Source organism: Camarhynchus parvulus, chromosome 1 (genome assembly GCF_901933205.1).
Source record: "Camarhynchus parvulus chromosome 1, STF_HiC, whole genome shotgun sequence".
Lineage (NCBI taxonomy): Eukaryota > Metazoa > Chordata > Aves > Passeriformes > Thraupidae > Camarhynchus > Camarhynchus parvulus.
The window spans coordinates 71,638,768-71,665,981 of NC_044571.1; the positions used below are offsets into that span (position 1 = coordinate 71,638,768).

The following is a 27,214-nucleotide window of genomic DNA, read 5'->3' on the forward strand; positions in this document are numbered from 1 at the left end:
TTTCTCTTTAATCCTCTGGGGTAAGCTATGAAACAAGCAGTCAGAAGAGTGAGGACTCAGTGTCATGAGTGGTGTGCATACTTGTACAATAATATGGGCACAAAAGAGATTGTCGCCTTTAGTACATGAGGGTCACTAGAATTTATTATTGTTATTACCTTTTTATTGTTGGCTTTTTTTTTTATCCATGCACCTTTATATTTACTTGCATGAATTTACCACAGGTTCATAGTGGCCTTTGCCATTTCAATGCTTACAGAGCCTAAAGCTTCCAAAATGCCTATCTGGCCTGTACATATTTCATTAAAAATAAACTCTATATAATAAATAAATATATAAAATAAATAAAATGTTGCCTTTGGAATTTCTATAAATAAATTTAACTTTTTATTTTTATTTTTTTTACTAAGAGGTCTTTGCTTTAAACTCAGTGGAGTGAGACCCAGAGAGCGATTAACTGAAAAGTCTCTTGTTTAAGTAAGACTGCACCCTCCATGCCTTTGTAAATGCAGCGTACACTTGAGCAGGCCACCAGCCAAAAATCCTGATGAATCGAAGTATGGCAGCTATGCTGATATATGACGAAGTACAACTGATCAAAAATTTAAAAGCGTGTCTATTCCCCAGCATGCATCAGGCCTTCCTCCTCCTCCTCCTCACCCTCCTCCTCCCCTCGGCTCCTCTCTCTCGCGCTCTCACTCCCATTCATCCTCTCCCTTCCTCTCTCTCTCGCACTCACTCTCTCGCGCTCCCTCTCGTACTAAATCAAGCGAGTGGGCATAGGCTCTCCTCCAGGAGGACAAACCTTTAAGTGCAGAACAAAATCAGTATGTTCCATCCAAGCCTCCATCATACATTATGCATGCGACAAAGTTTGGCAACAGTGGAGCTGATGTGATGACACAGCTAATCAATAAGAACCCACCGCATGAAACCTTTATAGTGGTTACTTTTTAAGGGCTCAAGTGAAGGAATTGTCTTTGTCAACTTTGGCTTAAAATATCCTTATATAGTTCTGGTACTTTCTCAGGGTCCACTGGTCTAGGTAAAAAATGTGTAAATTTTTGATGCCGTTTAGTCCTAGTCCCTTCTCTTGGAGTCCCATCTTTATTTAACGCAACGTAGTATCGTCTTCCAGTGTCCACATGTTTATATAGATTTGATGAATATGTGTTATACCAGTTTTCTTCAAATTGCTCTCTGAATACACACTCCTGGGTTAATTTTTCCTGTGGAAAGAAAAGAAAGACCAGTAAGGAGACAGCCACTAAAATAAGCTACTTGTTAAAGAATCACTATTTTAATGGCTTGAAGCTGGTATCTCCTCAATAAATTGCAGAATAAACTATTTAAATTCTCCCAGTTTTAGCTATGAAGATCTGTATTTGTGGGTGTTTCAGGAGGCAGTCATAAGGGTGGATAATTCTATGTGAAGCAAAAATGATTATCAAAGCCTCACTGCCCAAATCAATACCATAACAACAAAGATGAAAACAGATACTTTTCATTTCTAATAGCTCCCAAGCAGCTCACAAGACCTTACTGGACTTCTGTAACAAATTGTTTCAATGGTGAGTGCAGGCATTCAAACAAACAGATATAAATAAAGGAAATTAGAACCAGTTTGCAGGGCTGTAATAAAATCTACAGTCTTAAAATCTCTATGTCATTTCAACGCATGGAGAACTTGGTGCATTTCATTAATTTAAAGACATGCAATTTGCTAGCCTTCATTTGATTTATTATTTGTATCATGAAGCCACAACCCAACAGAGCTTCAAACAGGAACCTTGTGCGCTGAGATGAAGTAAGCAAGGAAAAGCCCCCCAGGTTTTTGTCAGGGTTGTCCTTGTGTCCCATCCTATCGAGGATAGGACCCACTAAGGATATCAATCATTCATCAGACCCCCCCTGCCACCACAGAACCCCAGCTGACTCCTTCCAATTGACCCACTTCTTCAGTCTGTGTGTTGCCTTCCACATCCTTAAGATTGCTTAAATTTGCTTTTTTAAAAATTGCTTAATAAACTGCTTAAAACACAGCCACCTGATAACCAGACACATTTTAGGAAGGACTCACAAAAATTACTGGGAAAAGAGGTGGTGAGCATGGGAGAGCTGATGGAAAGCTGGGAAAAATAAGCCTGAAAATAGTCTTTTCACCAGGCAAAAGAAAAAAATAGTGATAATTCAATGTATTTTTTTGAAACAAGTTCTCATTTCAATAGCACTCACATCAACAACATCCAGCTTCCAGCTGAGGATCAATTTCTAATTATTACAAGGTTTCATACAATGCATGTGTTTTACAGACATTAAATCTTTAAAACGTTCTTTTAAATTGGCGCATGGAGATGGGAAAACAGAGATCAAGGCCCAGATGCAGCAATGTATGGCATCTAAGCCATAAACTTGTGCCTGCACAGTACTAAAGAGCCACAGCTTAAGCACCCCAAAGAAACCACTTTCCATGACTTTACCAAGGAGCTTCCCAAGGTGTACCATGACCAAAGCCAGCAGCTTCTCTGAAGGTGCACGTGCCTTTGGGGCCACCTCTGCTGCTTGAGACTCAGCACAACCCTTTCCCAAACCACTGTGCTTTGGCCCAGATGTTTCACTGCTGCTTTGTGTGGCAAGCACTCTGCTCCCAGGGCAGCCCCCTTGGGCTGGGGACAAGAGAGGTCCAAGGAGCCCTATACACCCTACAGAAGACACCCAGGAACTATCCCATGTAGGCGAAACAACTCTGGGCAAATGGGGAAAGAAACACCCTTCTGCACCCGTACAAACTGGGTATTGAGCTGCAAAGACAGAGTCCTCCTCACGACCTCCCAAACACCTGAAGGTTTGGGATTTGGAGGGTTCTTCTAAATTAAATTTGTGGCAACTCCAGCAGGCAAGAAAGGCAGCAAGTAAGCTGCTCCTGACTTCCCTTTTAATGGGTACCTCATTACCACTCAGGAAGTAGAAATCCCAGACAGGACCTGGTTTCACATGTTCAACACTTGAAAATTCACTGTGGCAGTGACCATATCCCTTTGTGGATGTGACAACTTTTTTTTACAGAAATTCCTGACTTTGACATTTTTAGTTCAATTTTTTTTTAGTTCAATTTTTTTTTACTTCAAACAGAGCAATAGTCTACAATGGTTATAGGCAAAAGAAGCACAAATCTGTTCACATTAAACCCTTATCTGTGGGCCATACCCTGCAACCTCCTATTGATAATTGCCTCTGTGTCCTTTGCCAGCTTGAAACCGCAGCCGCATTGAGCATCACCAGACCAGCAGCAGCTGCCAGTTACACCCATTGCAGTATTCCCCTTGCACAGCCTCAAAAGTACAAACTATTATAAAAGGTAATCTGCTGCAGAGAGGATTATCTTTAAGTATAGATTTCATTAGTGTTTTATTTTGCATGAGGTTTTAAATCATCTGTGTTTGTCCTAAGGCAGATTCAGATGCTAAGGAGTATTATATACTGGACTTATATAAGTCCATGGGGAAAGAGAAACTAATTCAAATTGTTTTCCTGCTCTCAGAAGGCAATAGGATCACATGACAAGCACTGCAGAAGAACTCCCTGCTAAAAATAGCAGCATTTTAGGAAGATATTTCAGTCCTGTCGTGAATTCATTAATTATTCACTTCATCTGCAGTTTTTTTTAGCATCATCATAAATTTCTATCTTTGCAAGAACTACTTCCCCATGCCCTGAAGGAGAAATTTTAAAATAGCCTCTCTTTATCTGGCAGGTTTGATGGATCATGACAGTGCTGTGGTACACGTAACTAGCAGACCCTGAATCAGGGGGTTTGCATTGTACTGCACTCTGGATGAGTTAAATTGATTTCAAGCTCACAAATTCAATCTTCATTTTACAAGCTTATCCCATTTTAACTTTCTATTCACTTAAAGGACAGCTACATCTCTTTTGTCCTTCTTCAAAATTCTCAGAAATTCAAACATGAGCAAATACTTCAACAACAACGTGACAGATCAATCAGGATGTGGGATCAGATATGTAGGGATATTAACAATCACCCTTTAAAAGAAATTAAATAATTTTTTTATACAGTCAAACCTTTTCCTTCTGGGAGACTTAGAAATTCTGGTTGTGGTCAGACACCATTGGAGTAAATCAGTGTTGATGACTTTGGATCAGATCCTGTAAGTAATGTGGGACACTAAAATCCCATAATATCCTTCTTCCCATGCCCTGGGAGAGTCTTAAAATGATGTCTCATCTAGTACCAAGAGAGACAGAAATCAACATCCACCAGAATAGTCGTTTAAGCAGAATCACAGAATCCTTTGGGCTGGAAAGGACCTTTAAGATCCCAGAGTCCAGTCATTAACCTAACCCTGATGAGCCTACCCCTAAACCATGTACCACCACAGCCCTACATAACATTAATACCTTATGCTCACATTTTAAAGTATGCATGTCTTTATTCCAGCCAGAAATGAGCATAACAGAGGTGAGGCTGGTCCATCCTGCCAACACCACCCTCTTGTCTCACCATCTTAGGAAGGGAAAGTCTTGCTGAAAACCAACTCTCCCAGTACGGAAAGGGTATGGTGTTTCCTGATCACATTTCTCCTTCTGGCTATGACTTTTAGAAAGTCCCTCTATGCACATTTGAAGAGCAAGATTTAGCCCTACAATACAGCAATTTTTGCATACTTTTATTCCAGCAACTGACTTCTCTATCAATTTTCCAGTGCAAATATTTCCTTGCACCATACTTAAAGTTGCTGGACATCTTTGTCGAAAGCTGACACAAATACCAAACATACCCAACTGGAACAGCTATGGAAAGTAACCTGCATTCCTGTGAAAGGGGAGGCTGCCTGCCTTGCTCAAATCATTTAATTCAGGGCCAAATAAGGAGGTGACCTCAAAATTATATAAATCAGATGTTGCACCACATTCCACATGTTTTCTGTGAGAGCTGTTCATAGAGTATTCAAATACAAAGTGATTGATTTTCATTTTGCTACATTTCCACGTTTCACCTGTTTGGTTTTTCAATGGTTACTAAACTCAGAATGTGAAAATAATTGCATTGTACAAAGATGCACATATTACAACAACAAAACCCCAAGAAAGATTTAATTCAGAAATCTGCTAATGACTGGTTAGTGTTAGCAAGCTCAGGACCCCTTTCCCTTTTTACATTCTCCACCACCTAAAAAGGGAAGAAAATAATTATGTTATCCCATTTCCAGGCAGATTGATTAAAAGTCAGATTCTAAAGTAATAAAGTGCATGGTTGCAGGCATCAAAATGAAAGTTCTGCTTGCTTGTTTTAAAATAGCTATCCATGTGAAGTAGTCAATCACAAATAATTAGAAACATGTAAAACACATGTACACTGTTCAGAGAATGGTTTCATGACTCTAAAGAATGTAAGACATTCGTGCTGCTTGCTACTTGAAAGAACAGTACAGGGTCCTATATAAAACACATCAATACTCTTTCTTTCTTTCTTTCTTTTAAATGACCCTATGGAGCTAAAACTTCAATTCATTTTGTAATCTGACAAAAGAAAGCCTCTTCAGACCATCATTCCTAAAATCACAGCAAGTACCTTTCATGCCAAGCAAACTACTCTGTTCTATGCCACATGTAGTTTTCCCTTTTGCAAACTGCTACACTGATTCAGTAGAGACTTAAGAAAAAACTTAATCCAGAACTCTAAACAACTATTAACAAGAAATGTATCTGATGTAGTCAACACTTCCTGTATACCTGCTGCACACTAACACCTTGTTAATCCATCCTGTCTCAATAAAAGTCAGGTTTATATGTATAATCTCCTGAGTAATTTCATGCAAATCCCTCGTTATGGCTACATGGCATTACTGAAAACTGCATATGTAGTGAAGTGAAACAAAGAAAAGCCCTATCCTCCTCTGGAGCAGTTTGCTTTGCTGCTGTGCCCACCAACACACACATTTTACATGCCATCGGCCCTTCCCATGCCGTAATGCAAACAGCCTCTAGAACACACTATGTTCAGCTAATAATTAACACTCATCCAGAGCTGTCATAAATAAAGGTCTAGCTTAGCATTTGCTGTGGCATTTTCTGTACTCTCATGCTAAGCCTGTTCATTTCTGGCTGGGTGAAGCACCTCCAGCCACAATGAGAAGCCAAATACCAGTGTCCAAGCAGCACCACTTTCTTTTCCAAATTAGACCACAGGGTGAGTCAAGCCCTGCACACCATGTGTCTGATTTGGTGAGTGTCACAGAGCTTTCTTTGATGAGTTTCTCCAAGCAGCCTCTTTTCAGAATGCTTTGTTTGATAATTTGACAAAACATGAAAAAAATGGGGGAAAAATAGTCTGCAAAGAGGACTAGCTGACTGGGTTTTTTGTGTTTGTGTCAGTAGCTCTCCAAAAGCCTTTTAGACAGGAAAGCCTTTTTGCTTTTTAGCAGGAAAGCCTTCAGGGCCAGAGGACAGACAAGCAGTCAGGCAACAGCGCTGCCACTGATATACATTTCATATCCCATGGCACATTAAATAAGATGAGGGAAATCAGGCAAGGTGTCCCTGGCAAAACCACAGTTAGGCAACTGCATTCTCCCTACCTGAGGTCACCTTGTACTCTCACAGAGTACATCCAGTATCCATCTTACTTGCTTCCCCTAAACCTCTTAGTTAATTTGTATAAAGTTTTTATTATACATCAATTCCCACTTACAAAATAAAAATCAAGTGTGTTCTGTGCTTCTGCCACGCACCAAGTAATGATGGTGCTTAAAGATTATCATCTTTCATACAAAAAGCTTGTAAACATCCCAAGATCCAGCAGAACTTGAACCCCTTGGGATCATGATTCCCTAAAGGCCCAACACCTACACAGATGCAGACACTGTGGTACTTCCACACCCTGATGCAGACAACAGAAAAGCAGCACTTCCTGAACAAAGTAAGCAGACTCCAGGACCAACAATAAAATCCCAGGACGCTGTCAGTGTAGGAGGGATTTCAGTGCTTCACCCCTTTGTCCCATTGCCACTCTTCTCCTGCTCCCTTGCTCTCCACACTATCAAGAACCTTCTGTGGAGAGACCAGACTGGCACAGAGCACTGTGCTACCCCAGGGCTGTTTACAGAACTCTTCTGACGTGAGCTGTAGGAGGATGAGATGCCAATTAGGCCTCCATCCATTTTTGCCACTGCCAACTCCTCAGCTCTTGGTTTTACTGATATCCTCTCCTTTGAGATTTAAAGTTTGCAGCATCTGTCAAGCCTTAAGCATGCCCTCCCTGGACATGAAATCATTATGGGACGAGCAGCCCCACTGTGCCTGAGGATAGGCAGCCCATCAATAGCCATGCTTCAAGTTCACAAAGGCTGGGTTTATATCTGCTCAGCCAAGCTCACAAGATGAAAACTCATTTTCACCTAAACACCCAAGATCTGCTCATGACGCTGTTGGAAGTCTTGACAAAACTCCAGGGGCAGATCTCAGGCTACATAAGCTGTGACAGTGTCTTTTCTCTGGAAGCTGACGAGCTTCCTTCTCCACACCACAACGGAACAGGACCAGGACAAAGTCGACTCCTAGAAAGCAAATAAACAAGCAGGTCTGTTCCCCTCCCTTCCATACCAGCAGGTCTGGGCCCACACTGTGTCATTTACCAGTCACACTTCTAACCTCTATTTTATTTTTGATTCGCCTGGCACAATAAAGAACTGCAGTCATCAATGTTATCTAAGCATCTAATTCATAATGCTTGGCTGAACCCTTCCAAGAATCAGAAAGTGAGGCGGTATTCAGCAATCTGATACAGGGGCCAGAGCCAATTTTTAAAGAAGATGGGAGAAGGGTTCCCGTCAGCTTAAATGGAACATGGATCAGCCTTGCAGTGATAAAAAGGCAACAAATATTTTAAGACATTAAAATAACCATTTCAGGCATGCTCAGATTTACTGAAAGCTGTAACTTGACCTTCCCCAGCTCCCTTCTATCAAAAGACAATCTGTATGTCAAAGCAGGGTTGCCACCCTACAGCAACACACAGTCTTTAGCCTGAGCACCAGTTAAGGTTTTACCCAGACAGAGATTTGTAAATAAAACATGCTTTCCTTAAATCCAACTAAGATGGAACAAAGTGTTTTGTCAGTATTTTTTGCCTTGTTCTGTGGTTCTCTAAGCACAGAACACAGCCTGAAAGGAGAGATAGACCTCATTCAGCAGAAACTGCTGTTTAAGTGAGCTAAACTCACATGCAGAAAACATTGTAAAGTGAGGGATAAAAAGTACTTAATCTGCATGAGCCCCTACATTCAGTGAGTACCCCACAAAACAGATTTATCCAGTCTTAAAGAAGCACCTCATCTCTCAGCTACCAGGTGCCATCATAAAAAGAGCAGAATGCTCAGGACCCTTCATGAAACACTTTGCCACGGGGACCAAATAATTATTATACATATGTAGTGATATAAATGTACACTATAAAAGTAATTCATGTTTTATTCTTTCAGCAAGATGATTTGGTCAAGGACTGATGAACAAAAGCCTGTCTCTACATTTTGCTATTAGTTTTATGCAAAGCTACCGGCTAGGTACTAGCTCAGAGAATAAGGACATTACCAATTACATTGTCATTCTGGACAGGGGTCATCAAATAAACACAGCATCACAAGTCATCACATTTTGGAAAGATCCTCAGTGAAATGCCACATATCCACTGGGGTCTTGAAAACCAACAAGCTTCACAGAGAAATTTTAAAAACTATGTGCTTTAGTGGGCACTACAGCAAAGGACTGGCACACTATGATCTTTACCTAGCAGGGCTCAATTTCTTATTCAGGTTAAATTGTTTAAAAATGAGGCCTTTTGATTTCCCACCTTTTTGGACAGGAAGGAAGGCCAGCATTTCAAATAGTTGCTGCTGAAGAAAAGATGTCACACTTCCCTTTTCATACAGCAGTGCCCCCTCCCTTGGCAAACACTTCTCATAAAAAGACTCTCCAGGGGTCACTTTTTGGACACTTCCCCCGTCCCTTTTCCCAGGGGCAATTCCACCACAAAGTCTTGGATTTAGTCGCACAATTTTAGTATCTTGCTTTCTGAGTAGAATAAAGAGTATTTCCTTAATATTTCACAGAAAATCCACACATCTTTGGTGGTGTTATGCCATGACTTTTGTTGTCAGAGTTACAGCTGACCCAGCCTTTGGGAAACACTGGAGGCTCTGCTCCTTAACAAGACCCCTACTCCTCACATGCACACCAGTGGGCCTGTCTTTCAGTGGGTAAAACTTCAGTCACGCAGTTAATTTCAGCTTGGATGAAAGAAGTTTTCATTCTGTCTGAAAAAACCCAAAAGATACATAGTAACAACTTCAACAGAACTAGTGAATTAAGAGCCCAAAGACCGGGTGGTAGGTCTTCCGCGCAGGTGCGAACATAGATCTTCCAAAGAAATCAGATTTTTAAAGCAAAAAAAGGGGAAAAAACCTGCTATTTTGTTTAAACTTTAAAACATTTGTATATTCTAAAATAAATAAAAATATTTTGCTGAAGTCTTCTCCAATAACTTTCCTGTTCTGAGTTCAGATTATACACTATATGATGTCTTAACAAAGGCATCAGCGGGACAAAATCCCGCTTGTCATGAAAATGTAAGATTATATGTTAAAAGATTGCCTCTAGATTGCAGACTCTCATAGGCAGGAACCCTGTCTAGACTTAGGTTTTTAAAATGATGAATACAATACAGCTCTTATCTTGATTGGGATCTGCTGACACAACCATAAAACTAATTGGTGGTTTTACAGGAGCAGGTCCAATCCTGATCCCATTGAAGGCAATAGTAGTTTAGCCATAATGGAATCAAGTCAAAATTTCTCTTAAGTCACAATTGCTTCTATAATTGTGTTAAATTTGAAGAGCAAAGTTTAGCAGATTAAAGATGCACAGCATGGGCCAGACCTCAAAAGTATGCAGCATCCACACGAGAACACAAGTTTTACCTCAGCAGCAGCCTGTGAAACACAAATATAAAATATTAGCCTCAAATCAGATATCTGCCAGTATAAAAGGAATGAAAAAGTAACAAAAGGTCCTTATAGAAGGGGAAAATTTGGATTTGCACTGTAACAATCTTTATTTCTCAAGCTTTTTGAATGTGACACAAATGGACCACATTGCTGCACATCACCAAATCAGCCTAAGCACATTCAAACTGCAAAGCAAATCTCAACCTCGTCAAAATCCCTAATGAAGTCCCCACAGGGCAGATTTTTCTACTCCTTCTTTGAAAATGATGAATGGCAAAGTGGGAGAGAGTACCACACTCACATACCACTGGCTCCTGAATCAGAAACAGAACACATCAGATCTTTATCTGATGCAGTGAATAATCCCCAAGCACATCTCAGTGTGTCACTGCTGCTGATGCTTTTAGCATGTCGCTTCAACACAGTATTCTCAGATCAACCAAAGGCACTGAACCTTTTCACACCCCTGCATCATTACACAGCCAGCTCCAGAAAGGCTCGGGGCTGCAGTGACAGGGAACTACACAACTGCAAAGAAAAGAATCTGAAGATGTTCCCACTCTTGCTTACTGGGTATGATTTGGGTTTGCAATGCAGTTATGCCACTTTAACAACTCCCTGCTGTTGAAAGCATGGTGCTCAACCCATCAACCATCCCACACCGCACCTGATTCTCCCACTGAGCCCCAGTGCTTGCCCAAACAGGCAGCAAGCCAGTTCAGGAAGCTGAACATTTTCCTGTGGCTTAATATCCTTCAACTGATCTCCTGACAGGTCAGATGAGTGCCCGTGTTGGAGCAGAGAAGAAAGCAGAAGCGTAGAGCACTAGCAGGGAATCAGAACTGCCCTTTCTGGAAGGAGCTTCCTGCAAGGTCACATTAGCACCTCTAGCCTCCTGTTTTCATGAGAACACAAAATTTCAGACACCTTTAGTTAGGGGAAAGCAAATCATTAAACTAAGGTTTGAGTAGGATCTTACTTTACCAAAGCTTAGCTTTTTTATATAAACACACACATATAAACATATGCATATGCATATATATATACACACACACACATATATATATATATATATACACAAACATACACACACATTTAATTTATATAGAAGTTACTCATACTGTCCTGTCCCAGGCATATAGTGAGAATCCAAGATCAACACAGAATTGCAGACCAAGGCAAGGAGATCACTGAGGGTTTTCTCTCAGAAAAAATTATCTTCAGACCTAGTTAGCATTTGAAATTAAGTCCTCTGAGGAAGATCATAGACTTGAGGAAAAGTGTAGTGCCTACCTAACAGAACACTACTAGTAAGTGTCCCTCTTTGGTGACAGTGTTCAAGTCTATGAAATTCGGATTTTAAAAAGCCTGAAATCGTAGTTTAAAAATAACCACAAAAGTTGCAGTTTCTCACAAAGCTTTCTCCTGTATTACCTGTGTCAAGTGTACTGACCTATCATTTTTTCCTAAACCAGTACCCACATCTCAAAAGACCTTTTTGTTCTACAGAGTCCTTCATACCTTGCTGAGGAGGTTGCAGTTCCTGCCTCATTCCCCATGCTGGTGCTTGTGGGGAACACCATTTAACAGTACCCAGCTTTCAGCAAAACTGCCCATCCAAATTCCAAGATTGGTTATCTGCAAGGGTGAAGTAGGTGAGGTAACTCAAGTATAGGGACTTTTCTCAGATCTATACCCTCCACAAAAGAAATTTCCACAGTCACAAAGCTGTTTCCTACTGTACAGTACAGAGAAAGCATTTATGTCTCATCTACTCCTCCCTGCAAAAATCCCTCTGGACAGCTCAAAAACCCATTTCCTCACAGCCTGAATCTTCCTCATTAGGCAGCCTAAGCTTTCTCGTGACCCATTCAAACCAATTCATTCTGGTACTCTATTTTAAGGACTTATTTTTCCTCCCTAGTGTTACACCTCAAAGTACTTACAGAGAGCAAGAGCATACCCTCTCAGTTTTCATTCTGCAAGTTAAGTAAGTCAAGATCTTTAGAGTCTATCATTTGATAGTCTTTTCATCCCTCTGATCATCCCAGCATGCCCTTTCTGTACCTGTTTTGGTTTCAACTCATCTTCTTTAACACAGTGACCAACTGCATTTTGCATTTAGACTGGATCCTCCTAGTGTTGTATGGAGTGGCACTGATGGAGCTCTCCTCATGTGTAAATATTTTAGGCACTTTAGGTCACCAAGGCCCTTCTGTGAGGTTGCCTCCTCTGCTGAAAATACTTCCCAGCTTTGCAAAAAAATTCAGTTAACACACCACTGCCTTTTTATGACAAGATGTTTAATGTCCCTAATAAAACCAGGGAATAAAATCAGTCCAGGGACCAATCCATAAAAAGTCCACTAACAGCTTCACTCCAGTCTAATACCTTTCAGCACTCCCCATTGCTGTCTTCTCTTCAGAGTTTTTACCATCTATCATACAGGCCTTCTAATAACACTCATTCTACCCACTGTAACAAACACTCTCTTCTGTAGGTCATACCTAGCACAGGCCTGAAGATGAGCACTATTTTCCATTTCTAGAAAAAGATATTCCTACTGAAAATAAAATACTATGCTTGCCTGAAACTATTTATCCTGCTTCAGTAAACCCATCACGCATGTATTTCCTCTACTCTTCCATTTAAAAGGATGTTCCTAATGTCTCAAGCACGTCCCAAGCCAGACTGATAGCCCTGCAGCCAAACACAAACCACATAGCCCCAGGCACACACACACTCGAGGCTGGAAATTGCCTCAGAGGGAAGCACTCCCACACCCAGGACTTGCTCCCACCTTTGTGCTGCACCTTCCAGTGACCTGGAAGGGAACCACTGTGGCTGAAGCCCTTTTGCTTGGCCAGATTTGTTTTCCAGTTTCGTGCTTCAATTCCCCAGGCAGCAAAGAAACACTTGTGCCAGCAAAAGGGAGGGGATGGATGGTTGGAGGGAAAATAGCCACTTCTTTCAGTAGCAGTATTGGCTGCCCCTGCTCCCTTTGTTCATGCCACAGCAGGGAGCTCCCCAGACACATGTTACCACCCAAAGGACTTTATCAGAAACAGGGCTAGCCCAGTTAGCATCCACATTCAAACTGTATTGCATTTACACTCCCTTCTGAATACACCATGTTGGTAAAGACTTCTGTTCCCTTTCCAGGTATATAGCTTAAAAACTTTTCACCTTATAAAAGTTTAAGTACACATTTCAGGGCCCAAATCACCTTTATTGCATCAATTTCCATTTCATGCCCATGCTTCTACATTTCTAAGACACAATCTTTTCTGCAACCTGCTCTTCTCCCGTTCTCTGCAGACCCTCTGCCAAGCTCTCACAATCTTCAAATCCTTACATGCAGTTTCACCCTTGCTGGAATACCACTTCCACAGGATTTCTGCATGTCTGACAAAGTTTCAGGTTTTCTTCACATTCAGAGCCATAATCACCTTTTTGAACCGGGCCTCTTCAGAGTTTGCCCATCAAATTAACTACAGGCCTGCTTCTTGCAGTCTCCTGCTTAAAGCAGATTTACCCAGGGAGACACAGGTCGCTGTCGTCAGTAAAAGACACCATTGGGTTTTTGATCATGGGAGTGCCAGGTTTTCCTGAGCAAAGCTGCTCGTGCAGAAAGCCTGACCACTCCTTACAAGCCAGCTGCCCCAGGAATCACCCTCTGTCTCTCCATTTGTACCATTTACATCATTTACCAGAAGCCACTTTATTATTGTAAATAATAATACTAACACAAGCAGAAGGGCGTTAAACCCACAGCCATTATCCCTCCTGGGATTTGACCACTCTCAGCCTAGAAGTCTCTATCTTCACTCAAGGAAATTGCTTTTAATTCTCCCTCCAAAAATTATGCACTGAGACTGTTCTGTTTCCAGGCTCACCTCAACCGTGGTACCTGGACACTGAGAACAGATAATCCAGATTATTATTTTTAAAAAAAATCAATCTGAAACATATAGAATCATTTTAGATCAGAGGTATTTAAAAGGAAAGTATGATGGTAGTGGAGGGTAATTTATTTATTTATCCAGTTCTTAAACACCTGTAGTAATTCTATACCTGGCCCAAATGCTGTTACCAACATGCACTTTCAACCTGTTTTTTTCTTCATGTTGCTTCCGTGCACCTTGACCTACCATTTGAAGGGCTGAACAATTCCCTTCCTTTATTTGCACAGGAACATAAAAGATATTTTTAGAGTGCAGCCAAAGAAATCCTTGCCTACACCAAGCAATTTTCAGTAAACTATGACAAATTGTCCTTTTTTTGTCAGAAAAATTTCTGTTCACCAGTCTTTGTAGCTTCACAGCCCTTCCAGGACTGTGGGGACCCAAACAAAAGCATAAAACACAGCAGGTGCAGCCCTGCTGGGACAATAAAGAGGCATATCGTCACCTCTCTGCACACTTACTGTGAAAACATGTTTCTTCAAGGACAGTACTCTCTCTCTCTCCTCCTCCACCCTCTCCCCAGTGTTTTAGGAGCAAAAGGCTAGTTTAGTCTCCCAGATCAAGCTTTCAGTTCACTTTTTGAAGGACGGCAATTTATGAGCCTGTTAAAAGCGTTCCTACATCTCACCTTGCAGCACACACCCTTTAAGTCTGCAGCCCAGAGGTGTGGAGCTGCCCTCCGTGGCTCCTGATCTGAGCTCTTCAGCTCTGTCCCACCTGCTCTGTGAGTAAAGGAAGCTCTGTATGCTGCCCTGAGCTCTCCTTCCAAGCACTATTTCCCCCTTCCCCAACAACTCCTCCCTCTCCACTCCCGCCTTCCTCTCCCCACCTGCACAGCTTTCCTGGTAGCTGCTCCAGATCTTCCAGCTACCAATATTCCTCCTGACCACCAACCTGAGCTGTCTTTTCCACCTGCCAAGGGCACAAGGAGCAGTGGAGGCACCAGCATTTCACAGACTGGTTTTAGTTGAAAAGGACTTTTAAATCTCATTTAGTCCAACCCCCCTGCAATGCACATCTTCAACTACATCAGGTTCCTCAGAGCCTGGTCCAACCTGACTTTGAATGTTTTCAACAATGGGGCACCTACAGTGTCCCTTGGCAAACTGTTCCTGCGTCTCACTACACCCACCACCAAAACATTTTTATTTATATTGAGTCTGAGGAGAGGAATGGGGCAGGTGCATGTCTGTGGGAGATCAGCGAGGTGGGCATGCCAGTCAGAAGCAGCACAGCTCTCTACTACAGAAAAGCCCAGGACAGCCAGGGCAGCTGAGGCAAGGGTGTCCCATGTTCCTGCTTGGTCTGTGCTCGAGGTAGCACAGAACTCCCTCAGAGGACAGCCCGCAGGGGAATATTCATTTTTGCTAGGTTTTCAAATTAGTACTTGACCATATAATGACTGGCATGACATAAACTCAGCAATGTACCTTCCAGAGCGATGGGAGCACTTCTAAATACTGCTGTAAAAAGGATGGAAATACAGCAAACCATTTAAATGATTAACACAGTTACTATTACACAGGCTGGAAGAAAATTAGAGAGTGATTCACAATGTTTTGTTACCATAATAGTTACAATAGCTGCTAATATTCCCAAGGGCAGCATGACAATGGCGACAGCCTACAAAAGCATGAAGGCTGTGGGATCAGATCAGAAAGACCTCCCTCACCCTGTGGCATGGCCCTGAGGAACACGGCTAAGACACATTTGCTAATGCCCTTGCCAGACATGTTGGCAAAAGCTGTTTGGCACTTGGGAAAGAAAAGGTCTTCATGTCTTGTCTTAACCCCCTGTGGGTCCTATCTGTAGTTTGCATTTTCCTCCTTTCCAGTGACAAGCACAGTAGCTGCTGTGAAACATGATGAGTCATAGCTGCAGGCTGCCAGGGAAAGGCAAGGTAAAGGGAAAGCAGGGACAGATGACGCAGGAGGGAAAGCTGCTGTCACTAACCAGGCTCAGAGTCATTGTCAGGGATCTACCAATGGTTTCTCTGCAGCACCATGTGCACGTATTTTCAGCCTCCCCTGGCTAAATCCACGGCATGAGGAGGAATTTGAGAACAACCACGTTATGTTACGCATCTGCCTGAAAGCAGCATGAGAGGCACTGTGCTCTTCTGACCAGAAAATGCAGCAGGAGCTGCCCCCCATGAGAGTGGGGAGGTGGGAAGAGCTTGTCAGGCAGCTAATCAGTGAGGAAAGCAGAACTTTGAGAAGGCCAAGAGGGATGTGACTGGATCAAGATATGCTGAAACTGCCTTTACTGTTGTCTTTCATGAAAACTGGCAGCAATCACCCGTCCTGGCTGCTCTGCTTTACCATATGTCCCATCTCCAGTGGCACCACAGTTATGCTGGGAAAAAAATCTTCCTGTGTCAAATGTTTCAAATAGAAATATAGAAGGATAGAGGTCTTTTAGGTCACTGATTTGGTTCATGCCTAATGTATTTTTCATGGAGTAATTAAAATATAAATATGATAGTGTCAGACACAGGGCATGTATTCCAATAGCGTCAAGTACTGAATGCCTCACAAGCTGCGAATCTAAGCACCTACTTAGATCCCAAATGCTGATGTAGAGCAAGACCAGTTATTTCTTAGGCTGCTACTCAGTTGTGTGTGGGTTTCCCATCTTAGGAAACACAGCCACAGTGTCTTAAATGTACCTGCTAGGTGACAAAGCTGATGCTGCTCACAGCCCTTAGGGAATAAACCAAGACAGAGGGATACACCTCACAGCACAGCAGCACAAGGACAACTTACTGGTGCTACAGAGCAGTTCAGCTGAAGAGATTGGTCTGCTTTATGCAGGAGAAAAACTGATTTAAGTTTTTCCCAGTCTACCACACATCAGTCTCAAAACTAATCTCTTTTAACCCAATCTTCTACTTTGCCAGAGAGATAATTCTGTACTGGATTGTGCCTTGCTTCTGGTTCAAGCAGCAAATTCATTCCCATCAGAGAACTTCATTTTCAATTAATTGCATTTTTTTTACCAAAACCAAAAGCAAAACACTGTCACTTAAAAATGTCCAGCCAATTCTACACAAAAATCTGCTCTGAGGCCTGCTTATCTCAGTGTTGCTAAGGGAGCTGACAGTTGCTGAAATATAGGCACTAGGATTGCTAGTGTTGACAAGGTTTTAAAGCATCATCACACTGAGTAGCCATTAGAGGTTATATTTCATTGGAAGTAATGTAATTCAATTACCATCACTCTTTAGTATGCCCCATCTCTGGAGGCTGACAATAAGCCCTATCATCCATCAGATTTTAACCTGAACTTTGCATTCTAGCCTCAGAGATTGCCAGTTCTCCATTATGAACAGCTTCATATTTTTAGTGTCATTTCTTAGGAAAAAGAGGTTATCCAATTATACTGTACATCCATTTGCCAGCTTGTCTCTCCTTAGCTTGTCAACCAGTTTCAATTAGGAGGCAAAGGTCTTCAAGAAAATTAAGTTCCCACCAGTTTTGCAACTAACTAGAGCCAGGGTAAAGAAGAGAAATTATTTGCACATCCCAATTGGGAGTGGTGAGCTATGTAATCCCTGCAAACTGACAGTCTGGTGAGCATGGACAGCTAACACTGTCCCTTTCTCCATACAAGAAACACAAAAGGCTGGGGAATTTGTGCTACTGCAGGGACAGAATGTCAGAGAGATCCATGCCTTGTACTGTGAGATACAGCTCCTTATGAAAGCAGGCTCCTTTAGAACTGCTGTTCATGGAACAACTATTTTATAAATGCAGTGAGCTTAGTAATTTACAAAGAATTTCTTGTGTATATTTCTTCAGCAAAGATTGTCTTGACTAATTCACTCTGACAGCCAAACATATTGCAAACACAAAACATAAATTGCACAGGAAAGTGATGTAACATTTGCTTTCCCAAGTCTATGCATTTAAGCTCTATCAATAACCACATTTCCTGCCTCAGAATATCTGAAATGCAGAGTAACTGATTCACTATGTTTATATGTTGAAACAATTACTGATGATTATCAACATTACTGATTCATATTACTGTTGTTGTTCTGCTTTTTGCTGCCTAACTGAACCTGATGTACTCATGTACTTTGCTAGTTCTTTGTCACACTCATCAGCTGCACAAGGATTATGACTTATGACAACTTGCTCCTCACAGGCAACTGGATTACATCTGTCATTGCATCAATTCCTTTTCTCACTCCCTCTCCATCCTTCCAAACTTTACTTCCTCTATATCGACATTTATGCTAAATCCCTTTTCTTTGACCTTTCCTGCTCACTGACTCACTACCTCTGCATCTTCCCTTCTCCCATGTCCACTTATCCTCCATCCCAGCCTTGCCCCTCATTTTACCCCCTCTCTTTCTGCCTCCCACATACACTGTCATTATCTGCATCTCCCGGCTTCCTCACCTGGCTTGCTCTTTGTTCAGAAGATAATCCTCCTCATCTCTCTCACACAAAATTTTGCTAGAAAGAGATCAGTGAACCTGGACACCCTTATGGAAACACTTCTGCTGGACTTTGCTGGTTTCACTTGCTCACACTTCTACATGGATAATATACACGGAAGTTGGACTTCCCTCTTATCCCTTCTGTTTTCACCTGCCCACTCATAGCCATCATCTCATGTTTTCGCCTACTCTCACTGCCATCCCCACCCTTCTCCCTGTTACTGCTACTGCCCTGTGACACAGGTGTCTTCAATTACATTCAAAGCCCTTCTCTATCACTTTAACTTCTTTTTGAGTGTTTCTCTTCAACATTTACACAATCAGTGGATCATTGTAGCCTTCTCCTCTGCTTCTAATGAACCCCTGTGAATGCACAGCTTCACTTTGCTTCAGATATTTGCTTACCCTTCAGTCCTGCCATCCTTTTCCTCAAATACAACTGCTTCTCTTGTCCTTGTAAGCTTTGGAGCTTGATATTGTACTACTAGAAGAGCTTGCCTTCTACCATCTGGTAAATTATCTGCCAAATTTCAGATTAACCTGCCCACGATCTGCCCAGGGTATGAAGCCGGTTGTACATCAGATGCCTCCAATAGTCCCAGGAAAGAGCCATGTCATAGCAACACATGCACACTTCCACACACACTCTCTCTCTCTCTGCTCTGCTGGAAGACAGCCCATGTTGCCGAGAACAGTCACCCATCAGCTGCAGGTAGGCTGGCAAACTCCCACATCTGAAATACCAAGTTTTACTCCTCCCTCACACCCGTTACTCACTCCTGCTGCCATCCCTCAGGGAGCACCAGCAAAACTTTCAGGACAAGATCACCAAGCCTCTTGCTCTCATTCCTATACTTTTTATAACTTCTGTCATACTCTTGTTTCTCATTCTCTCATCCACATATGCCACCCTTTTTCTCCCCCTCTACCTTATTTTGTCAATTCCTAGAAAGCTCTCTGCCTACACACAAAAGGAATCCACTTTGTCTGGATTTAGGTTTCCACTGACAGGAGACATTTACAAATCTTATAGTACATCCTTTAGTCTTCAGTGACCAGCTCTGGCCAACAGTTTCTATTGTTTGTATCTAAATTGCCATTCAACTGCATTATTACTCATTCCTGATTTTGTCACCTTTTCCCTCTCCCACATTCATTATGTCACCCACAGGGTCTTGTTTTGAATTAGATTGCAAGATATTCAGAGCAGAAAGAGTGCTCATACAGCACACACACACACACAGTGCAATGGGAGCTTGTAGGAGCTAGCAAGTGTTTCCCTCACAGACTGTGAGGACCATAACTGCCCAAGGCTAGCAGGAACTCACCGAGCCATACAGTTCTCCTTTCTCATTCATTCCAAGGTAAAGTCCACTGTCGACTCCTCGGATGCTGACCAAGCCCACTGCTATACTGATAAATTCCAGTATACCTATGAAATGAAGGAAAAAACAAACAATGTATGTATTGTTTCCATTGAAAGATTTTTTCCCCCCAGATATGACTTATCAAGTGTCAAGCAGCTATTTTCAAGGCTTTTTTTCCCCATTTTCTGAGTTGTTTGGAAGATGAGGACAAAATTAATATACAATACTCAAGTACTTTGGGTCTTTGTTAGAATGATGCATTGCAGACAGCATTAACATATCAAATTAAGAGATTGCTCCCAATCTTTCTCATCATTCCTAAACATGTATCTTAAGCTCAGTTATTCCAATTTGCACAACAGATAATCAGAGAAAAAAAAAAGTTTTTAGATTGCTAAAATTAGCAGGAATGAGGAACCTATGAAACTTGTCTTGCAAAATAAATTCTGAAAAAACACATTTTAATTGGAATTGTGAAATAAAGCAATGTTATGCATGGAACCAAAAGATCTCCTTTCAGACATCAATGAATCAGAAATACAGGGAAAGATTTACTCACAGTATGATCTTCCAGAGGCTTGAGAAATGAAAATCCTTAGTATAGTCCAGTGTCATGCATTTCTGTTTAGATAGTAACCATTCTCTCTGGTGTGTTATTATTTTCTCATCTAAAATTCAGACATTATAACATCCTACACCTAAGTGTAGTGTGTATATGATTAAGTTTTCCCATGCAAATAACAGCAAGCTTACACAGATATTGGTTCACTCAGAAACAAGAATACTTTGCAGAGAAGCACTGCTTTTGCAAATCTCCAAGGTTCAGCACCCATGTGCACAGTACAACAAGTATCTGTATCAAGTATTGGCTCATCTGGTTCTGAAGGTTTGGGGATTTTCTAAGGATGCTACTGGTGAAATCTGGCATAAGCCTAGGAATCTTGTGTTAAAAAATGGAAATTTCTTCCTATTTGGGAGTGCTCATCTAATACTGTAATGGTCTCACAGGAAGTTATCCAGCAACATTCAGAAGCATGCTGCTGTGTTATGCTACTTTCTGAGTCACAAAATAAGGTGTGTTCTGCACAGAGTAGCATTTTCAATATATTATGTGAATTTTCATGTCTAAGTACACTGCATAACTATTTTTTAAAGCTTATTGGAAATTATATGTATATGAAATAATTAAATAACAGTACAGTGTGTGTTGAGCCTCACGTGGCCAATAAAAAAGCACTTTCATGGCTTTTTTAAACAATTAATTTGGCATCTCCCACAAAATAGTTGTGCACTAATCAATAGCAGGCATGAATTGCAGAGATTGAACACAGCACAAGTTGAAGCCAATAGGGAAAATTTATAGCCAAGCTAATGTAATGATGAAAAGTATTCCCTGTAAAGGAGTATTGATCATTACCTTATATATTATTCAGCACTACAAACACCACAGTATTATTGTTTTGATAACCCTTTTTTAAGGCCTGGTCATTTTAAACTATTCTCTACATATGCAGAAATAAAAAATACTGAGAGGAAATATTTTGCCACTATGTAATTATTTAAGTAATATAAAGTGGCAGCATGCCTTTTGTCTGGTATATGAAGTGTCTCAGATACAATTGATCCATTGAAACAATTTTAAAATTCCCATTATATCTGGACATGCAATACTTTCAGATTTCTTACTAAGGCTTTTTCTCTAAAGCTTTTACCAAAATATCATATTACTTGATACATGTTACCAAGCAATTTTAACTGAGTTTAAATCTTACATTAAGTGTGTATTAGACACTACTATAGCTAAGTTAGTGAGTCTGGCATTTTTCATATCAGTCCAAATGTAGTCTTTAATTGCTGTCATCATTTCAAATATTTGGATGCATGCTGCTTACTGCATCAAAAGAACAAAAAAGGCACTGTCACATCCTACGGTAAGTGCAGAAAATTAATTTAAGGTACTTGGCAAAGAGCATGCACATATTTGAGATCAGAATAGAGACTTCTTCATTTGAAATACTCAAAAGCCTACTCACAGCAAGTCTTATGTGCCATATTAAGTCCTTCAAGAGATTATCTGGGGCCAAGCATTCAGTCTTACAGAAGCCTTGTCAGCTAAAGCACTGCATTTGTCCCAGAGTTCTGTGCATATTTTCACTGTATAGTGTCTATAATATACAGATAGTACTTAGGACCTGAACTAGATATTAAAATAGACAATCCTCTTCAAAATAAGGCTGTATCAAATGAAAATCAGGACAACTCCAAACTTTGAAAGCAGAGCCCTATTTATAGGTAAAAATGTGGAAAGGAAGAGAAGTAGAGGGGAAATAACTCAGTACATGTGGTGCTGAATTTCTTCTCACTGCATTGAACTGGTTTTATTGAGGAAAATGCTCAAAGGCTTCCTTCACAAGGATAGGAAGAAAGTTTCAGGGAAGCTATTTATTTGCTACATGCCCATATCAGCCCTTCACACACCTTCTTCTACATGATCCGGTTCAGACCATGCTGAATGGTGCAGGACACCAGCCTGACATAAACGCTGGTCCTGCTCTCCCAACACGCTCACAGGTGAGAGGAGGTGTGTTGTTCACTAAAGTAAAATTTTAATTTTCATCTGTCTTAGCTCTGGTGAAAAGCAGGCCTACAGAAGCATTTTCCTTAGCTTTTAGGCAATTAACACCTCTGTAACCGCACAGTTTTATGTTGTTGCTGCTTTGACCTTTTCCCGTTTTTGTCTACACGTTGGCTTTCTTTGTATCAATGGAGTGGAGCAGTTTAGCTTTCCCTTAGCACTGCAACAGACCATCTATGACAACGAAGACGCTGAGCAAGTATCTCTGCCAGCCCCCTCTTTGTACGGCTTCCAGGGGAAGGGGAGCGCAGGGGGAGCGCTGGGGGACCCTCCGGACTGTCCTCTCCCCGGGCTGCCGCGGAGAGCGGCGGGGCGAGGGAAGCGGAGGCCCTCGTGTCTCAGAAGCCGCCGGGAGGTCAGCCCAGAGATGGGGCGAGGGAAGGAGCTTCCCCGGCGCCCCCACTCTCGGCCTCCCGCACGCCGGCCGAGGCTGCGGTGCGGGGCTGCGCGGAGACACGCGGGGATGAGCGCTCCGCCGGGATGCGTCCCGCCTGTCGCAGCTGTCACCACCCCGCTCGCTCCCCCACATGATGCCAATTAAAAGACGGGAGCGCAGACAGACACGGCACCCCCAGGCAGCAGGGCCCTGCTTCAGTTTCAGGCTCTCACAGCGCCCTTGCCCGCCCCCCCCCATCCCCTCCCCTCTGCAACGCTCAATAGCGGAGGAGACTGTCGGGCCTGCTCGGCGCCTTTCCCTCCGCCTAAAACCTGGCCCACGATTCCCAGTCCCGGGGGCCAGCGCCTTCCCGCATGCATCACCTTCCCCCCGCCCCGCCCCGGCCTGCTGGCTCTCCCCGGAGACAGCTTGGGGCGGGGGGCAGGCCCGCCCACCCGCATCCAGCAGCAGAGGGGCGGGCAGCGCAGGGACCCCCGGCCGGAGCCGCCCCCGCGCCCTCCCGGCGCTGAGCCCGCCCGCCAGCCCAGCGCCGGAGCAGGCAGGGCGGGCAGGGCGGGCCGGGCGGGCGGCTGCGCGGCTCCCGCAGATGATGAACGCAGCGGTTCCTTGTAGCAGCAGGTCCCGGGGAGCGGAGGTCACCTGCTGACAAGCTTTTTTTTTTTTTCCTTTTCCTGCATGCTCCTATTTTTTTAATGCTGTGCATGCAGTACTTGTGCTGACGCACAGAGACACGCCTCTCCGCTGTTAAAGAGTTCCTGAATTTACAATGACTCTACTGTCTAGCCAATGCCCTACACTAAAGGAGACTGCATCAAAAAAATTTCTTTTGTGACCCGGGAGAGATAAGGCTTTGATCACCTGAGATCACATTACGGGGGGGACCCAGCTGGGTTCTCCCGGGGAGCTTTTCTTTTAGAGATGGACGTCTTGCTGCAGGAATTGCGAAATGCCAGGGCTCCCAGAACCGGGCGAGTATAGACACACAATATGGCTCGGTTCATTGTACGCAATAGGCACACATCCAACATAGCATCACAAAAGAATTACTCTTATCTGATGTCTCTCCAGAGGTGTGTGCGGGGAGGGGGATTCCCACAGGGCAGAGCCCAGAGAGTTTACGCGCAGCCCCCGGGGTTTTCTCTTTGTCCTCCTTATTCCTGGAGAAAAACTTCCCTCTGATGCGTACCCCCGCATCCACACACGCGCACGCAGCTTTCCCGCACACGCTCGCAGGAGACCATGTGAGCTCTCCCCAGGGCAACTCCCGAGTTGGGATACAGACCTCCCCAGGATCATCAGAAGACTTCAAAATCACCAAAACTCAAATAGCACCAGCTATTCTATGACCTTCCGGCAAGCACAACAGCAATGTCACGGCACCGATACAAAAGTACCTTCCCGCAAAGAAACCGGGAGCCCCTAGGCATCCCACGGGTTTGCCGAGCCCGGTCTTCCCAACCCCGGAGCGAGCAGGGGCATCACCGGCGCGCTGCATGGGGAAAAGAGTTACCACCGAGGCGCGTCCCGGTGGAGGGAAGAGGGAGATCAAACCGACAAGGACAAAAAAAAAAAAATCTATTTAAAGCCAAGGCGCTGCAAGGGGTGGAAGAACTGCCCCTCGGAATTGTCAGCTTCCTACAACTGCGGCTGGAAAGCCATTTTCAAAAATAGACGCCACGAATAATGTGGTCACGGCCGCCTTGCGAAGGGAGCAGCTGGCGGCCCTCCTCCGGGGGCGGCGGGGCCCCGCGGGCGGCCGGCCCCCCGCCGCCTCGGCTGCCGGTGCGCGCAGCGCCCTACACCTGCTGCGGCCCCGCTCCGCGCCGCCCCGCCGGCCCCGCGCCGCGCCCGCACCGCAGCGGGAAAGGGGAACCTGCGGCGGCGGCTCGGCAGCTACGCGCGGCGCCTGCCCGTGCCAAGGAAAACGCCTAGCTGCAACACACCCCCACCCCTCCCGCCCCATTCCCCTCGCTACGCGTCTGCCTTAAACACTTTCCGCACTTTTTCTCGCCAGGAAGCGTGGATGTTGCGCCCCCGGGAGAGCTGCGACGCTGCCCCCACCCCGCACCCAGCCCCGGAGAGCGCGGGCGGGCGGCGTGGGAGGGAGCAAGAGCCTGTAAGCAGCGTGAGAGTGTCAGGGAGCAGCGGATGGAGGGGGATGGAGGATGAACCTGCGACCATGCGAGAGCCTCAGTCCTCTCCTCCCCCGTCCCTCCCTCTCCGCTTCCCTTATGAGCCCTTTGGAGATCATCTCCTACAACACCGGCATTATCTAAATAGCTTCACAAAGCAATAAAATGCAGCTTAGATATCGTTCAACATCTGCCATTAAAATACAAAGAGAGAAAAAAAAATCAACGCAGGACTTTGTTTTTACGACCGAATTTAAGTGTTGTCAGGTTGGTTCACTCACAAGTTAACTCCTTCCAACAGCTGGGAGCGTGGCGAGCTAACCTGGCATATTTTCCGAACCCCTCCTTAAAAAAAAACCCAAAGTATCAGCTCAGCCAGGCTGTTTTAGTCACTTTCATACATTCAATCTGCCGGGCCTTTAACAGACTCCCTGGCAGCCGAAAAGCTCCAGGCCCACTGGACTCGCGTGTGCATGTGCATGTGTGCGTGTGTGCATGCACAGGCTCTCCGGAGCGGCCGGGGCCAGCAGCCCTCCAGCCCTCGCTGCTGAGTCACAAACAGTGTCCCCTGGAAAGGAAACCCAGGGAATGCTCTTTTCAAACTCGCTGTGACACGCCACACAGCTCGAGAAAGGCAGGTTTTGGTGCAGGATTCCCGGCTGGCTCCGGACCCCACCTGCGCTCCCTCTTTCCCGGGGCGCCTGTCACCGGCACTGCCGCACGGCTGCGGGTGCGGGCTCGGCCGGGCGGAGAGCCTGGCTGCGGGTCGGCTGCGGGTGCGCTGCCGCTAAATCCTCGCCGAGCAGCGAACCAGACAGGGCGTGCAATTCGGGCAGTTACTAGGGCAGGTAATCGGCAGAGAAAACGAAAGAAAAGCCCTCGTCAATTTGCGTATAGGACGAGAGCCACTCCCTCCAGGAAACTCGGTGAATTTTAAATTGTGGTGGTTAATGATTAAAAACCCTTTAAACTCGCGAAATCAAATCATTCAGCAGAAACGTCCCGAGCAAAAATTCCACCACCGCCACCACCACCTCCCAGTACGCGTCTGCTCTTAAGCAGAACTTGGGGCTACACAAACATCGCTACCGAGCACCCGGCGAGGGCTCCTGCTCCTCCGCGGTGGTGCCGCTCGTGTACATCTGCACCCCCGGACACATTCATTTTTCCCCTCGGCGGATCAGCCATCAACACAAACCCCCCTTCCCGCCCGCCTCGCACCCCCCACCGTCCCCCCGCCCGCAGTTCTGCCCCATTATTTCATCACATGACCACTAAAGGGTTAAGGAAAATACCTACCAAATCTGCTGTGGTCTTGCCTGGTTCCCTGGATAGTACCATTGGGGAAGATTTCTAAATGAAATCCAGTCCTGCAGTATAGCTGCCTCCGCCTGAGGATCCCCTTTAAATGGTCCAAGTCCGTGACCGCAGGCCCCCTGGGTAGCCCACCTGCCTCAGACTGACCCAGGTGGTCACTTAACAAAACCGGACTATCCACCGGCAAAACGGGCACATTCCCAAAGGGTACTGCATCCTGCACACCGAAATAGTTCCCAACTTCACCTAAGGGAGCCATCAGAAGATTCTGCTTTTAGAGAATGAGAATAAACAATAATGATGGTGCCAAACCCAGGAGATATAAGATTAGGTATATTCCACTCCTCTCCCCTCCCTAGCGCAGTTACAGAGAAAATGTTCTTTCTTCAATCCATTAAATGCATAAATAAAAGTAATATTCTGTTTTGACTGGTACAGGTTCAAGGTCAAACCAGTTAGTCTAAGAAACCACCACTTTATACTCACACACTGACATATTTATAAACACATAGATGTGTATATCTATATAAATGCATATATCCCCAGCTCTTAGCAAGCAATACGGTCTTCAGCCCATCCAACTGTAATAAAGAAAAAAATCCGTAGTTTCTCCATTTGGTTTAAGATAAGAATGACCATAGCAACTTAAATACCTAGGCGTTATAGGGATTTTTTTTTTTAAGATGCACAGGCTACGTCAGGATTTATGGATTCTGACTCCAGAAAGGCATGCGCTGTTTTTACTCTATAACAGACTGCATACATCAGCATGAATCCTGCAAAGGGGGAGGGGGGAAATCTCACGTTGTTGGCTGAGATAAATCCAAAAAAAAAATGGAAAAAAGAAAAAGGAAAAAAAAAACTTTTGACGTCCAAATCTATTATCCAGAATTCTCAGGAGGCTCAGCAGATGTCCACTGGTTTAGGATTAT

General features: G+C 43.9%; 1 protein-coding gene across 1 annotated transcript; it reads right to left on the reverse strand.

The window, feature by feature from the left end:
• Positions 1-364: 364 nt before the first annotated feature.
• Positions 365-26,973, reverse strand: FGF9 (fibroblast growth factor 9). The gene is made up of 3 exons (XM_030961480.1): positions 26,265-26,973; positions 19,763-19,866; positions 365-1,229 (listed from the first exon to the last, which is right to left on the reverse strand). Exons 1-3 carry the CDS (start codon positions 26,539-26,541, stop codon positions 984-986), a joined length of 627 nt encoding a protein of 208 aa, XP_030817340.1. The 5' UTR covers positions 26,542-26,973; the 3' UTR covers positions 365-983.
• Between the last annotated feature and the right edge of the window lie 241 nt (positions 26,974-27,214).